At 33.0% G+C, this 15,155-nt stretch overlaps 2 protein-coding genes across 2 annotated transcripts; both read right to left on the minus strand.

Moving 5' to 3' along the window:
* Window positions 1-553: 553 nt before the first annotated feature.
* On the minus strand, window positions 554-4,707 carry LOC122307528 (choline-phosphate cytidylyltransferase 1-like). Its single transcript, XM_043120449.1, has 8 exons — window positions 4,457-4,707; window positions 3,607-3,720; window positions 3,289-3,384; window positions 2,946-2,988; window positions 2,704-2,859; window positions 2,482-2,562; window positions 1,202-1,300; window positions 554-1,033 (listed from the first exon to the last, which is right to left on the minus strand). The coding sequence occupies exons 1-8, from the start codon at window positions 4,609-4,611 to the stop codon at window positions 851-853; spliced, it is 927 nt and encodes a 308-aa protein (XP_042976383.1). The 5' UTR covers window positions 4,612-4,707; the 3' UTR covers window positions 554-850.
* Window positions 4,708-12,402: 7,695 nt separating this feature from the next.
* LOC122306576 (VQ motif-containing protein 22-like) lies at window positions 12,403-13,809 on the minus strand. The gene has a single exon (XM_043119000.1). It carries the CDS (start codon window positions 13,410-13,412, stop codon window positions 12,681-12,683), a length of 732 nt encoding a protein of 243 aa, XP_042974934.1. The 5' UTR covers window positions 13,413-13,809; the 3' UTR covers window positions 12,403-12,680.
* Between the last annotated feature and the right edge of the window lie 1,346 nt (window positions 13,810-15,155).

Raw genomic sequence — 15,155 nt, forward strand, 5'->3', positions numbered from 1 at the left:
TCACATCATTAATAACATTATATTTTAAATTTTTTTTTACTAAGAATGGCGGTGTATATCGATGTGATTAATCCCTAATTGCATACCTGAAATGATAGATTTTAAGTAATTATTCATTTAAAGCTTAGTTTAAATAGTAAGATCATCGGTAAATAGTAATTAATAAAATGATTTGTGAATAACAATGAAATGATTTGAACTAAGATGTTAATATTATTTTGATAAAAAGTGAGAAAAAAATGAATAAAAATATTATAAAATTAAAATAATGATAGAATATAATTTTTTAATATAATTTTTATTTTGGGGTTAAAAAATTAATTATTTTTTTATTTTTTTATTTTTTTATGTTTTGTTTGAAAAAGTTTTAATGATTAGATGAAAAAGTTAAAATTTAAAATTTAAAATTGAAAAATGTTTATGTTTGTAGTATTTGAATATTAAAATAAGATAAGATAAGATGAGATTAGAGTATCTTGCTATTCAAATCAGGCTTTAAGTGACTTGTATATGAAGCCATTTAAACCGTGTTACCTCTACGGTTAGAGAGGACTAATTCAGGATGAAGATAATCATTAATCTGTTTACAAGTACTTGAAGAATTTCAACCGAACCACATAAATGGAAAACAAAATCAAAAGAATGTTGAAGTTTCAATTTTAACAAAAGTTGGCTTTTGCGGCCAGAGCAAAACCAAGCAATTACTATATGGCACTTTACAGAGACCAAGTGGCGAGATGGAGACACATTATGCAACGAACACAATCTGCAATATATTCATCCCAAAGCATTCAAAAGTACATAATAATGTTTCATCACCTGCAAGCTGTGATTTCTACGGTGCTTCTCTCTAATCTATCGAGTCATACTGAGCATACTCTTCCTCATCATAATAATATTCACCATCCTCGTCATAATATTCTTCTGCAACATCGTCATCAGCATCGTCGCTTCCATCACTTAGGAGATATGTGGAATCACTAGACTGCTGACCCCTTAGCCGCTCTTGAATTCGATCCCTGATGGCAGTGCCCTAATAAACAATGAAATTGTATGGTGAGGATGCCAAAATGATATATAAGCAGATCGATAGCATGTGCTCTATCATCAACAGCCTGATTTTGTGAATGAGAATTGTGTTTGTCACGCCCAAAAATAAATATCTAGATATTTGTGACTGTTAATGCATTGATTGGCTTACCACTTTATGGCAACGTTCTTCGAACATCTCAAGAAATCCAGCAACCAAGCGATCGGCATTCTCCACCCACTCATTACGATACATTGCAACAGTTTGAATCTAAAATTTTATGGAAGAAGCAACTTAAATCAATCAGCATTCTATACAATAGTTGATGAAAAAGAAGAGCAAAAATCTGAAAAATGAATATACATGAAAATTTTAATTTTGATAATATGGAGAGAGAGAGAGAGAGAGTCCACAATCAACGAAGCCAATGATACATAAGTATTTGAGTAGCATGCCTCATAAAATAAATACCATCAGCACAAAAGATGACACAATGACCACAGGTAAGAGTTCAATCTCTGTTGCTTGCAGAAAAAACAACCTAAGCACACCATGGGTACATCACAAACTGCCCAAATGGTAGGGAACATTAACATGGGGCCTTTTGCAGAAAAGGATTTTCAAGAAGCATAAGGTCACAACAATCAAATACTGGAGACAACTTTGGAGATCAGTTAGTCATCAGCAATGAGACCACTGACTGTACCCTTTGGAAATGATTAGGATAGGATTCGAGTCCACATTCACTCCATGGTGACTGCAGACACCACCCAAGACATATGTGGCAATGATTTTGTTCAACTAAAAAAAACTGTGAGGAGATGAAAGATAGGCAAAATAACTACATGTATCACTAACAGAGTATACAATATGATGACCTTTGAATCAACTGAATTATGGCAAAGCGGGCTTGAAAATGATACAGGTATTTCAATTTAGGTAGGGATTAATCACACACTCATTCTCTATTATCCTCTTCTGGATAAGCAGCTGAGTTCGTAAATCCGAGTAAAACAGCTCAATAGTTATCAGAACAAAATGAATAAACAGAAAAGCTAAAAACTAAATTATACTTGCAAGAATGGGCTCCAAGGACTCCTGGCATTCATACTTCAATTAAGTAATAAACATAGCAAACACAATGGAGCTTCAGGGAGGATAGCATCAATAATGTCATTGGAAATAAAGATATCTTTCGAGGAAATCTGTATATCAAAGCCACCAAATTCATGTTCCTGGTATTAGTTCAAAAACTATTTAAAATCTTATGTGATTGGCAACAAACAAAACCCAGATGAAAGGATCTTTCACATAAGACCACATAGAGAGAGAGAGAGAGAGAGAGAGAGAGAGAGTATAACATATCAGCATAATATATAATTAAATCAAGTTCTGCCCGTCTCTTCCATAAGATCTTTACTACATTTTTATTGGCATAATCGTCCACATACCTTCTCTCCCACCTTCTCTTGTTGTTCCTTCACTTTCTCTTGAAATTTCTTCAATTTCATGTTCACCCTCAATCGTTTTTCCTGTGTACATGAACAAAACCAGAATAAATACACCAGGAACAGAAAAAAGCAAAGAGATTCCGAAACAGAATCCAGCAATTGGGATTATCTATTCAGAAATAAACAAAAATAATAAAGAGAATCTAAATAACAAAATCATACCTTCACAAAGCTAACACCAAGTTCTGTTCTTGAATATCCACGATCCAAGTTACGCATCACGTATTCGTTATAATCTTTTACAATCCTCATTATAACGTCTGATGTAGAAATCCCATCAGTCCGTTTTGTTTCCTTGAACTTTCCAGCAGATTTAACCTACAGTAGAGGATTTCTTAATTTAATTGCATGCTACAGAAAAAAGTAGCAATCGCAATAGAAGAGAAACTGTCTCTCAGACTAACAAATTCATAGACATCGTTCCCAGCTCCACTAGCATCTGCATAACTGCAAAATATTTATAGCAAAGTGCGAAAGATTACATGAAATACCTGAATATTTGAATCACTAAAATTATCATTACAGAATGGATTCAATGGAAACAATGTAAGACAAAAGACAAATACTGTGAAGTCAATCAACAATTCTGTTGTCTCGACATGATATAAAATGTTCCATAATTCGAACAGATTATTGGGCAAGGGAAACTCAAAGGAATTCATCATTGTTGTAGAATGCCTTAGACAAAAATAAAATAAAATAAAATAAAATTGTATCATAACTCTTGAGCTAGTTGCTTATTCTTACGGAAGAGAATCATGGGCCACATAGTCAATCTTGTACTTGTCAAGAAATTCTTGTGTGATCACCCAAGGTGCATCGGTAATGACTTCATCCACCCACCTGCACAAAGGAACAAGAAAATCTCACTGCTGAGAAATTCACAATTCCCTCATCCATAAAATAAAGACATTCGATGATACACTACACACCATACATCAAACTACTATCTGCATACCATAATTTTATAGAAGGAAAATTCCAAGTAGCCATACATCTTTCTTCCAAAGTTTCAAGAGTACTCAAGCTTTATCAAGAATTCAAGTCATTGGAAAAAAATTATACCTGCAATGACGAAGAGATTCGCAGCGTTCATCCTCCGTCATAACAGTTTTTCCTTTATATCTATGGGTGATCTCATCACTGCAACATCCAACAAGCAGATGGGTGCTTGGGAACCTGAATATACAATTTAATCTTATAAGAAAGTTGTAGCCAGCATGGAAGATAACAGACACAGATAAAATGAGAAAAAGAAAGAACCATATATACAAGCCATGAACCGATGCACGCATTACCAAAAGCAAGAGCACAAAAGCAAATGGTTAAAATTCAAAAAGCATTTCCGGCTTAAGTGCGGATAAAATGCCAAAATGAAACATAAGTTATAAATTTAACATGGAAATATTAGCTAAAGCTAAAAATTAGAAGAAAACAGCAAAAGACTGACCGAACCTAACAGGGAAAAGAAGATCTACTAAAAGACTACACTAGAATTTTGAAAATGCATAATTCAATATAAATATACATCACCAAAATTAACTTTAGTGAGCAAAGAAGGATAAAAATCAATCTCATGAAAGGTACGGATAAAGATAAGGAATAACAACAAAAGACATAGAGATGCAGTTATAAGTTATAACGCCATATCATTGATATTTGAAATGAATTTCCCCACATAACACAAATAAAACATAAAATTAAGATAAGCCCAAATAAGTAGAACTTGAAATTTCCTAGAAATAACAGAATTCAATCAAATCTTCGACAAATTTTCACATACAAAACAGAGGAAAGGCGCGAAAAGAGACAACCTAGAAAATTAACGGATCACAACAGGTATGCAAAAGGTATTTCGCTAATATAATTGAAAAAAAAAAAAAAAAAAAAAACAAGGAAGGGGACGGAGAGAAACAGTTTCTTGGCTTGCTCAAGGGAGCGAGCATGGGCGAAGTGGAAGAGATCGTAGATCCCATCAGCATAGACTCGAACAGGAGGGTCCGGCACAGGGTCATCAGAGCTCCCGTTCGAATGTAAACTGGTGGCATCCTTGGGCGTAGCTTCCTCCATTCAACGATTCGAATCGCCAGTCACTCGACTACGGGAGTGATTTAACGCTACCGACGTGCTCAGAACACACTTTATATTTCGATTACTACCATTTGTAAAAGAATTATTAACATAACAGTATTTGTAACTGTTACGCCTTTTCCATCGTACCATTTTTTTTTTTTTTTTTAAAGCAAGTTTGATTTCATTACACTAAAGAGATGATATATGAGAAGGAAGTGAAGTTTCCAACAAACACTTCAAAGCAATAAATAACAATAAATAGTGATAAAAAAAGAACAGATTTATTTGAGATCAATTTCTTAGCCCCTACCCATGTCTTACAAGAGGACGTCGTCTTATAGAAAGATGAAAATGTGTTCGCATACAAGCGAACAAAGGAACCACTGCCAGAGACGGTGGGACCTCCATTGGAAGCAGTGGCGATGGCGGGGGCACTATCACTTGTTGTCTTGAGATGATTTTTAGAGATGTCTACGATCCCTCTTTCAAGATCACAGTTTAGGAAAAGTGATAATATAGGATAGTAGTCAAAATCTAAACCGAGTCGTCGGCGAGGGGCCAACACCGTCGGTGGCAGCGTGTGTCCACCTTATGAGGAGAGCTGACGAGTTGATCCGAAGGATCAAGGTCCAGTGAAGCCGATGGGGCTGTGTGTGGCCTCAAAAGCCTCCCTAGGATGCGGCTGCGTGTAGTAAATGCAAACGGCAGGGGCCGTGAGTGCAAGGAAAGCGCTGAGCAAAATCATAGATTTCTTATTCGGGCATGAAGATCGGCGGCTGTAGAAGCAATAAAGGCGGCACGTGTAGGACGAAGAATGCTGGGGAGCAGTAGATCAGCGAGATGCAGTGCTACGGAAAGAAAACAAATGAAAAAACCTATACACAAAAGGGCCACTGGGGCCGGCTAGGGGAGGAGGTGGTCGAATCCAAAACTCTGAACCCCCTCCGCCTAGTGATGGATTATGGTGGAGAATCCTAGAGACTGTTAGGCAAAGCGTCTACGGAGAGTGGAAAAAAAAAATATGACAAGGTAAATATCATACTATTTTTTTTACAAAAACTTGCCGTTACTTTTACGGTTTTTTTATACATTGTATTAATTAATGTGATTAATTGTGTTATTTTTTAATATAAAATAATTATTTTGATAAATCATATTAATAGAGTATATAAAAATTACGTAAAAATGATTGAATGTAACATAATTCTTTTTTATTTTTCTTTTAATTATCATTCTTTTATTCACCATTTTCATAATTCTTATCATGTAATTTAATTAATTGCTCTACTATCTAGCTATATCTTTTTTACCCTTTAAATGTGGATTAAAAATTTCAGAATATAACATTCTTATATAATTTAGAAGAAAACAGTTAACTAATGTAATTATGTAATTTAATTAAAAATAAATTTAATTATAAAAATATCTTCTATTTTAATATAAAATTATAAAAATATATATATAAATTTGATATTCTCCTTATAACTTAGCATATGTATATCACATAAGTGTTACGAAAATGGACTTATGATGAATGGAAAATTATCAAAATACATCGATCTTAAAATTGATGTGCGCACAACTTGACACAATGGGCTGCTTCAAAACTTTTATTTGAAGTAATACCTTTGAACTGGATCCCTCCTAATTTATTTAGTTTTTACAGTAGAAAAAGACCCTCCCATATTGTATAATTAATCTTTGAACACTGCTCTTATACTTTAAGACTTTCAGCTTAATTAATATATGCTTGCTTAATTTTTTTTTAAAAAAAAAAAAGAAAAAAAAAAAAGAGAAAAGAAGAAAAAAAAAGGGGACATCTGATACCAAGTTAAGCTTCAATTATTACTCGTCCACAGGGGGTGTGGTTTCTTTCTGGAGCTGTGCGAGGCTGCCGTCAAGCCATTATCGCTGTGCGTGCCGCTTATTACAATTTCATGTATTTATTTTTATATTTTTTAATATATTTAAATATTTTTTAAAAAATAAAAAAATATGTTAATATATTAAAAATTAATTTCTTAATTATTAAATAAAAAAATTAATTTTTTTTTTCTAATAAACGGTCATTTGGAACATTAATATTAGGACGGCATAGTAAATTTATTCTTTACTTTTGAAACTCAAAGAGTAAAATGAAAAAAAGTAATTGGATAATAGAGCAATAAAATATATATATATATATATAATTATCCTTTTTAATTTACATGACCTTTGATAATAGGATGAGATATACGTATTTGAAATGCTACCTATTTTTTCTTTATAATAATCTTCTCACCATTTTATAATTTATTATTAAATAATTGGGAGACTATTTATTAAGTTGAACTTACTAATTACTTAGGTGCGATTTAGATAATGAGTTGAGATGAGATGAATTGAAATAAAATATTATTATAATATTATTTTTTAATATTATTATTATTTTGATATTTGAAAAAGTTAAATTATTTATTATATTATATATAAAAATTTTAAAAAAATTATGATGCTGAAATAAAATAAAATAAATTATTTCTTATATCCAAATTGTACTTATTTCCACATTAAAATATTTGTGATGGTAAAAAGTACGACAAATAAAGTTTTAGAAAAATCTAATTGTAAGTATAATTATGCATTAATATGTATATTAATTTAATGTGATTGGTTAAGAAGTAAATTTTATTAAAAATAATACTAATTTAAATATTAAATATAAAAAAATTAATATTTATATACAGATTAATATATAACTTTAATTATACGTAACAAAACTCGTTAATTTTTTCCTAATTCAAGGGGTCACTCGACATCAGTCAAAACTCAAGATGACAATAGAGTGACGTTGCATTAATTTCGAGAGATGAAATCAACGGAACCTTAGAGATTTAGCACTCTCGGGCTCTTGGCCTTGCTTTATATCTTGGGCTCAGAAGAATCCACGATCCCCGCAACGCAACATGATCTCCAAATACTCAATTTACTATTGCCTGCTTGGGCTACAACGTTACGGGGCTCGGAATAAGAGCTATTTTTCCAAGCATATATGGCTCAAGGTTAAGCCATAACTCTTTGAATACTTTACTGCTATTTATAACAAGATAAATATTATAGTCATAGAGATATTTTATAAGAGTAAATTTATAAATTAATTTAGTTTCATATAATAATTAGATTTATTTTACAATAAAAATAACTTGACAATCTAATATATCACATAAATTATGTCAATTTGTTGATTTACTTTTGTAAAATCTATTTATGGTTAAAATATTTATCTTTTACAAAAAATTCACACACCCACGTGAGACAAGTATGTGTTGGTGATGATACCGTCCCATGCTGTAACGATGAGCATTGAAGTAATAGGAGATGATGAGACCAAAATGAACGAGATATTTGAGGGGGAGAAGTTAGAAAAAGAGAAACTCTAAATGCAGTCGCCTAACGCAAACGACGCACAAACGGTTTTGCTGATGTGTCAAAAATTACAACGCACCGTTTTAACTTTAACTCTTTCATTATTTCGTTTTCAAACTACGAAGCTTATAACCATTTTCACTATGTTCGTAAGTCCTCACCATGAAGATGACCCCAGCAAAGATGACCCACACCCCCACGAAGATGAACCAGTAGAAAATATTGATTTTTCTTCAGAGTTTTTCTTCAGCAATCCTTCTACATACAATCGAAAATACTCCCCCACGAAGATGAACCAGTAGAAAATACTGGTTTTTTTTCAAAGTTTTTCTTCAGCAATCCTTCTACATACAATTGAAAATACTCCCCCACGAAGATGAACCAGTAGAAAATACTAGTTTTTTTTCAGATTTTTTCTTCAGCAATCTTTCTACGTACAATCCTTCTTCAGCAATCCTTCGTAGTTTTTCTTACCTTTATTTACCTACCCTAGCTGCAGCCTGCCCATCTACTTCCCATTCTTTATTACTTTTGCTTTTAGATCTCTTTTTTAATTATTAATTTATTTTTTTTCTGAGATGATGTCAGCTGACTCCCTACCCGCTTGCAACACCCAACTGTACGTAGAAGGCCTCTTAGAAAAATGCAATGAAGACTGATTTTCTACTCAGATGAGAGACTCATAGTAAGATCAAACTGGATGATACGTATTTTTAACAATTATTTTTTCATAATCTCTTGATCAATGATAATCATCAAATAATTAGGATAAGTAAAAAATAACAAATAATTTTCTAATAATTTGATATCATATAAATTTTATTACTTGAAATAGACATGAGACGATAATCATGCCTTATTGGAAGGTTCTAGCGATCGAGTTAACTAGAAATTCCTATCCATGAACTGATAAACCTACATCATGAAATTAAAGTAAAACAAAAAATTTATCTGTATTCACTTTTACATATTTTTTGTATATTCCATTAATGTAATTGACTGTATCAAAATCTTTAATATAAAATAACTGTTTTAGTCAATCACTTCAATGATGAAACGTGTAAGGATTACGTAAAAATGATTGTATGTAGCAGGATATGTGATCGTCTAAATGTAAGATGCGAAATTATTCCCTTTTAATTACTTATAGTTTCACATGAGAATGTTCCTATTTTAAAAAATAAAAAATAAAACATCGGTATTTTAAATTACGAGTGATTCTTGCTCTCCCGTGTTTTACGCAACAAAGAATCTAATCAATTCTATACGTCAATCTCAATTCATGCTTATTTATTTATATATTAATTTGTGTACATCACCTTCATTCACACGATCCTACAAAGAATCACCGTCGGTCATGTATTATACATTTGAATTAAGACATGAAACTTTTGACCAAATGCTTGATGACAAGGGAGATAACAACAGCAAAGACAAACATGATCAATTTCCGCATCTTGGAAAAGTTAAGAGGGGGAATAAAGAAGATCACGAGGAGGGTTCACACCCAAAAAGAGTGGAATGCTATCTAGCTTATGAGAGAGAGAGCTAATAGTAAATGATATCGATTCAATTAGTGTAAAACTACAAAGAGATCATCTATAAAAATAAACTCATAAATTAACATTACTTCATATAATACGTTAGTTTACGAGTTTATTTTTATGCGATTTCTTTGTGATTGTAACACTTATATTTAAATTTTAGTTTCATCTACTTTTAATTTAAAAGACTACATAACTACTATTTTTTATTTGAGAAAGGAAAAATCTAGTTGCAAGCACAACTGCGCACTAATATGTATACCAATCTAATGTGATTGGTCAAAAAGTAGATTTTATTGAAAATAGTACTAATTTAAATTTTGAATATGAAGGAATCAGTATTTATATGTAGATTAGTACGCGACTTTGCTTATACGTAGCAAAACTCAGAAAGAAATACTAAACCCACTGAGATGGGTTCAGACAATGTGTTCCGATTCTTTTTTTTTTTTTTACTTAATAGTTAAGAAAGTATTTTTTAATAATATTGTGATTTTTTTTAAAAAATATTCTTCTCGGGAACCGAGCCTGTGCTACATCCTCCAGCACGGCTCTTTTTGTTTTTATTTTACACAAAGTTGTAAAAAGAGTTATTAAATAAAACGTGTAACTAGTATTAATCTATGAAAAATATTCGAAAGGCAACATTAGATTCAGACTAGTTGCCTAGTTTAGAAATTAATGATTTTTCTGACTGTATGATTGATGACACTGTGATAAGGTTGAGATTAATTAGATGGCTAATGATGCTCTTTCAACCAATTAAAGATTGATGTAATCTCTTAGTGAATCAAAATGCACCCATTTTAATTCAAATTAACAAGGATTAGGGTTCAGTAATAATTGACTTTGCCAAAGTGCAAAGTACTTTTCCTTTTGAAATGGGCCCCATGATGAGCGCGCATTCACCCCCTCTTCCCAACCCATTTCCCACTCAAATCGATCCATATATGATCTATCCCTGTCATCCAAGTTTTTGGAGAAAGCATCGATGCTTCCAACATCGATCATGTTTCCTTTTCGTCATAAATTGCAGCTACGCACATTTTCAATTAATTTCAGGGGGCCTACCAAAATCACTATTTTCCGAAAATAACTTAAGAACCGTACGTGAATATATATAATCTTGTGACCTCCTCGTGTTTAAAATTTAAAGTTTGGTTGGCAGCTAGGATATATAATATAATATATATATATATATATATAAGCCTAGCTAGTAGCTAGGTGTACGTTTGAGTGCTAAATAGAGAAAATTAACTTTCATCGATCCCTCTAGCCGTTTGGCCAAACAAGGGAAAATTTGGCAAAAAGTTAATATTCTTCGACGAAAGTTAGAACTTTGTCAACTTTAATAGGCTCTTTTACGCCAAGGATTTGAAACCTACTACGTAATTGGTATATTCACATGTGTATATATTTTTCTCACTTAAAACTAGAAAGCCTTTTAAATGACATGACTAATCGAAATGGAGGAAGTACCAGCCTCGTGAATATTGCATCCCTTTCTATCTCTCCCCACCTCTACTACTCCCTGATTCAAATACCGCACCGACTGGTATGGTCGGTATATATCATACTGATCACTGATTTGATGTAAGTATTATATATGTTTCGTACCGTCTTAAATACTGGCCTTAATGGTAGATACCAGCCGATATTTTGACTTATACCGGCCCGTATCGATTGGTATTTTGTCTTTTATTTATTTCATTTCTTCAATCTGTAAGTTTATTTTTTGACCTCCAATTCAAACTAAACTATTTATAATTTATATATATGTATTTTTATATAATTTATTCATATATAGACTATTATTTTGAAATATAATTTATATATATAATTTATTAATATATCAACTTTTTCCAAACGGTATACAAAACGGTATCGATACTAAAATATTTCGTTTCAGTGGCTTGACTTATACAACATCTGATACGGTATTCAAAACTTTGTTACTACTACCCGGCCTTCTTCCCAAGACTTGGAACTCAATATTGTCTTTAACATCTTTCTTTGTATTTTCACTTGTAGAATGGTGATAAATCCATGTATCATTTTCAACTAATATTAGCCTAGACCAGATGATTTATTTGGCTACATTTTGCACGTTTTCATTTTTTATTGTCTTGTTGCAACGTCCATATAATATAACGGGGTTTTTATAATTTCATCTTATATCCTCTTTTCATACTAGTCCTTTGATAGTATTTACTCATTATTTGCTGAATTTGATATGGGGTACTGCCTAACCTACCTAAAATATTTATAAAACCAAAATTGAGATATTAATATATATGATTGTAATCCAAAGATCATTTATTTTCATTGAACGAAACTCCGAAGCAGAGTTTTATAATACAGCTCAACAGTACTTCAACCATGATATTGTCTTTAATTAGAATATAAAATAATTGAAATCCTATCATTTTAGTACTACATATATATATTATATATTTTTCCTAGTACGATTCATATTATCATAAATTTACGATAATTTACTAAATTTGTAACCAAATCAATTCACCTTAAAATTTAAACAATATAGAATGTAATTATATATGTACAGTCACTTTTACGTATTTTTTTATATATTTTATTGTGATTTATTAAAATAATTATTTTATATTAAAAAGATAATATAGCCAATCACATTAATAAAATGCACAAAAAATAAGTAAAAATGATGACATATATAACTTTTATAAGAAAAAGGTGTAAAAACCAAAAAAAGAGGTTTAATTAACTAAAGTCAATGAAGAACTTGTGCACTCAAATGACCGGGATCGAATATTAATCATTGCAGACTTAGAAGGAAAACAAACACAAACCCAAAACCAAATGAAGGGAAGCATGAATGGAATAATATTTAGGCAGGCCGCTCGTAACCTGCGCTCAGTAATTCAGCAAATTCCCAAGTCCCCCAACTCAATAGCAACCAAAGTAGAAAAAAGAAAAAAAAGTAAAAATGGTGAACCCTACGGATCCAAGGCCAAGTGGCGCCGACAATATTGGCATCGAGTGATCAAAAGGATATACATATACATGTAGTAATTTACATTGGTCAACAATTTCTCCCTAAAACAAGTCAGTATACCTAACTTCTTCTTTCTGTCTTTATCAAAACATTAGACTGTTACTCCTATTCTCATTGGAGGAGCTAGATGGCCTTGGCACTTGGAAGGAGGATGAAACGCCCTCCATCACAAACCCATCGGAGACCCCTGCGTTGGAGGGTCTTGAGCTGCTAAGCCTTTGAAGAAAAGCATCCCCAGGTGCGTTGTTGCTGCCCAACGAAAACATGTATTGCTGACTTTGTGGTTGGTACAGCTGTGGTTGAGGCTGCAGAGGATGATATCCGCGACCCGGAGGAAACATCATTGCACTAGGATTGTTAACATGAGCTTGACGGCCGGCTGCTCCTAAGCCAAAACCAAAGTTTGGTGCACCGGGGTGCGCCCCGGCCGAGGCAAAGGGCGCACTAGGACCACCGGTGAATTGTTGCACCATGGCTCGGAAATTGGTGGTGTCTGTGTTGAGCAGCGTAGTAGGGGTCCGTCGAGAAGCCCTAGACCGCCTGCGTATGGGCTTGGAGACACGGCCTTCGGGGCTCAAGCGATGACCAGTACTCATGTTTGAGCTAGAGGTGCCGGCGCCGCCGGAGCCGAGTGGAGTCATCAACGAGGCGACGGAAGTGACAGTGGAGGTGACAACAGTGTCATCAGATACTCCAGTATCGAGCAGATCAGGCGGCGGCCGAGAGGCAGCGTGGCCCGGAGATGTCGCCTGACTAGGAAGGTTATGGTTATAGAATTGGAACCAATCTCCAGAGCCCGACATGGTTTGGCTCATGGCCGGCCAAGAGAATACTACGTGTGAGAAATGAAGGGGAACAGCTTTGGCACTGATCTCTAATCTCTTCCTTTGGTAAGAAGGAAGGAAAAGGGCATATGGTTTCCCTATTTATGGAGGTTTCAACGTGGTCAAAGCATGACTTTGAAACAGATCCTGACCCTTGGTTTGGATGGGAAGAAAACAAGCAAAAAACACAAACGTAAAGAGGAGATCAAATTCCACGGCACGTGACGCAGTACGTGTGGCTGTGGCGGAGAAACGTTTGGCATGAATCATCATGAGCGCGATGTTTATGTATGTGGGGGAGCTAGGCGTGTTTCTGGAAGGTCATTTTTGTTGCAAAATTAGCTGAAACCTTCAAGGATTAATCAGGGGTACGTTTCCTCGAAGCTGCTAAAGTCACAAAGCTATGTGCTCGGATGACATCTTTAGCTGGTGGCCACGTCAGCATTGGGACTCGTTGGGGTTTGGTGGACTTGGGAGACTTTTCTTACAGTCTGCCTATAACGTTTTGGGCCACCTTTATTTATCATTTAGGTCAGAGGAAAGGAAACAACCAAGAACCTTCCCTTCCATTTCCAATCCCCTATATATTGCTTTAATTTATGGGTCACTCTCATTATGTTATTTTATTAGTGTTTCTTTTTCTTTTGGTATATAAATTAATCAAATTTAATATAATTAATTGAGAAATATTTTAACTATACCAAAAATTATAAAAATAAATCTATAATTATAAAAATTATAAAATTATAGATTTATTTTTATAAAGTTGTAAGGCTTATCTAATTAATTTATTTCTATTATTAAGAGGCGAACGAAAAGGATTAATCGGGTAAAAATTAATGTTCTTAATTCCGTTTCGTATCAATCGTTACGACTAGAATATTTTGTTCTGAAGTAATGTCTGGTATACTATTCTATCTCGTTCTGTTTTACTTCAAACTCTGGTCATTCCGATCCATTCCGACTATTATGGTCTGAATTCATTTTGGTTCTCATTCCGTTTTGGACTATTTTTATAATTTGCTTATACTTAAATGGTATTTTTATAAATTTTAAATCCAAATGGTGGTATTTAATTAATTTCTAAAATATAAAATATATTTATATAATTTTAATTTTTTTGTAACTTTAAATGTCTCTTTGTTCTCTCTTTTTTTAAATATCATTATTTTTAATAATTTATCTATTCTTTTAATTTTTTTTTATTTTTATATCTCAACTTAAGTTTTTAATTTTTTTTTTTACGTATATTCATTTTATAAATCCTCAACTCTTCTATATATATATACTTATACATGATATACACTTATATATATATGTGTATTGTGACGCCCTCAAATTCCGTTTGGGATTGGACGGACATTTGAAGCGTCGAGACATGCAACACAAGGTTACCTGCCCCCGTTCATGACATATAAGATGCAATAATCCTAACATGCATATAACATTATGCAATATTCGCAGCGGATAATTTTTTTCTTTAGCAATACTATGCACCAAACTGAAAATATCCCAATACTTAAAACATACTTCATACATAAAGATCCATTGAATAACTAAGATCACAGCACTATTCCAAAATAGTTATGATCCAAAAGTACTGGAGATGCAACTCCATCGTACAAGTAGTAATTTAACTACTATATTAACATTAACGACGCACCGTCGTTCAGTCGACTGTGTCTAGTTGGTCAGCTCCTGGTCCTCCTTCAGGTCCTGTAACAAGATCTACCA

This window comes from Carya illinoinensis, chromosome 4 (assembly GCF_018687715.1).
Source record: "Carya illinoinensis cultivar Pawnee chromosome 4, C.illinoinensisPawnee_v1, whole genome shotgun sequence".
Classification (NCBI taxonomy): Eukaryota; Viridiplantae; Streptophyta; class Magnoliopsida; order Fagales; family Juglandaceae; genus Carya; species Carya illinoinensis.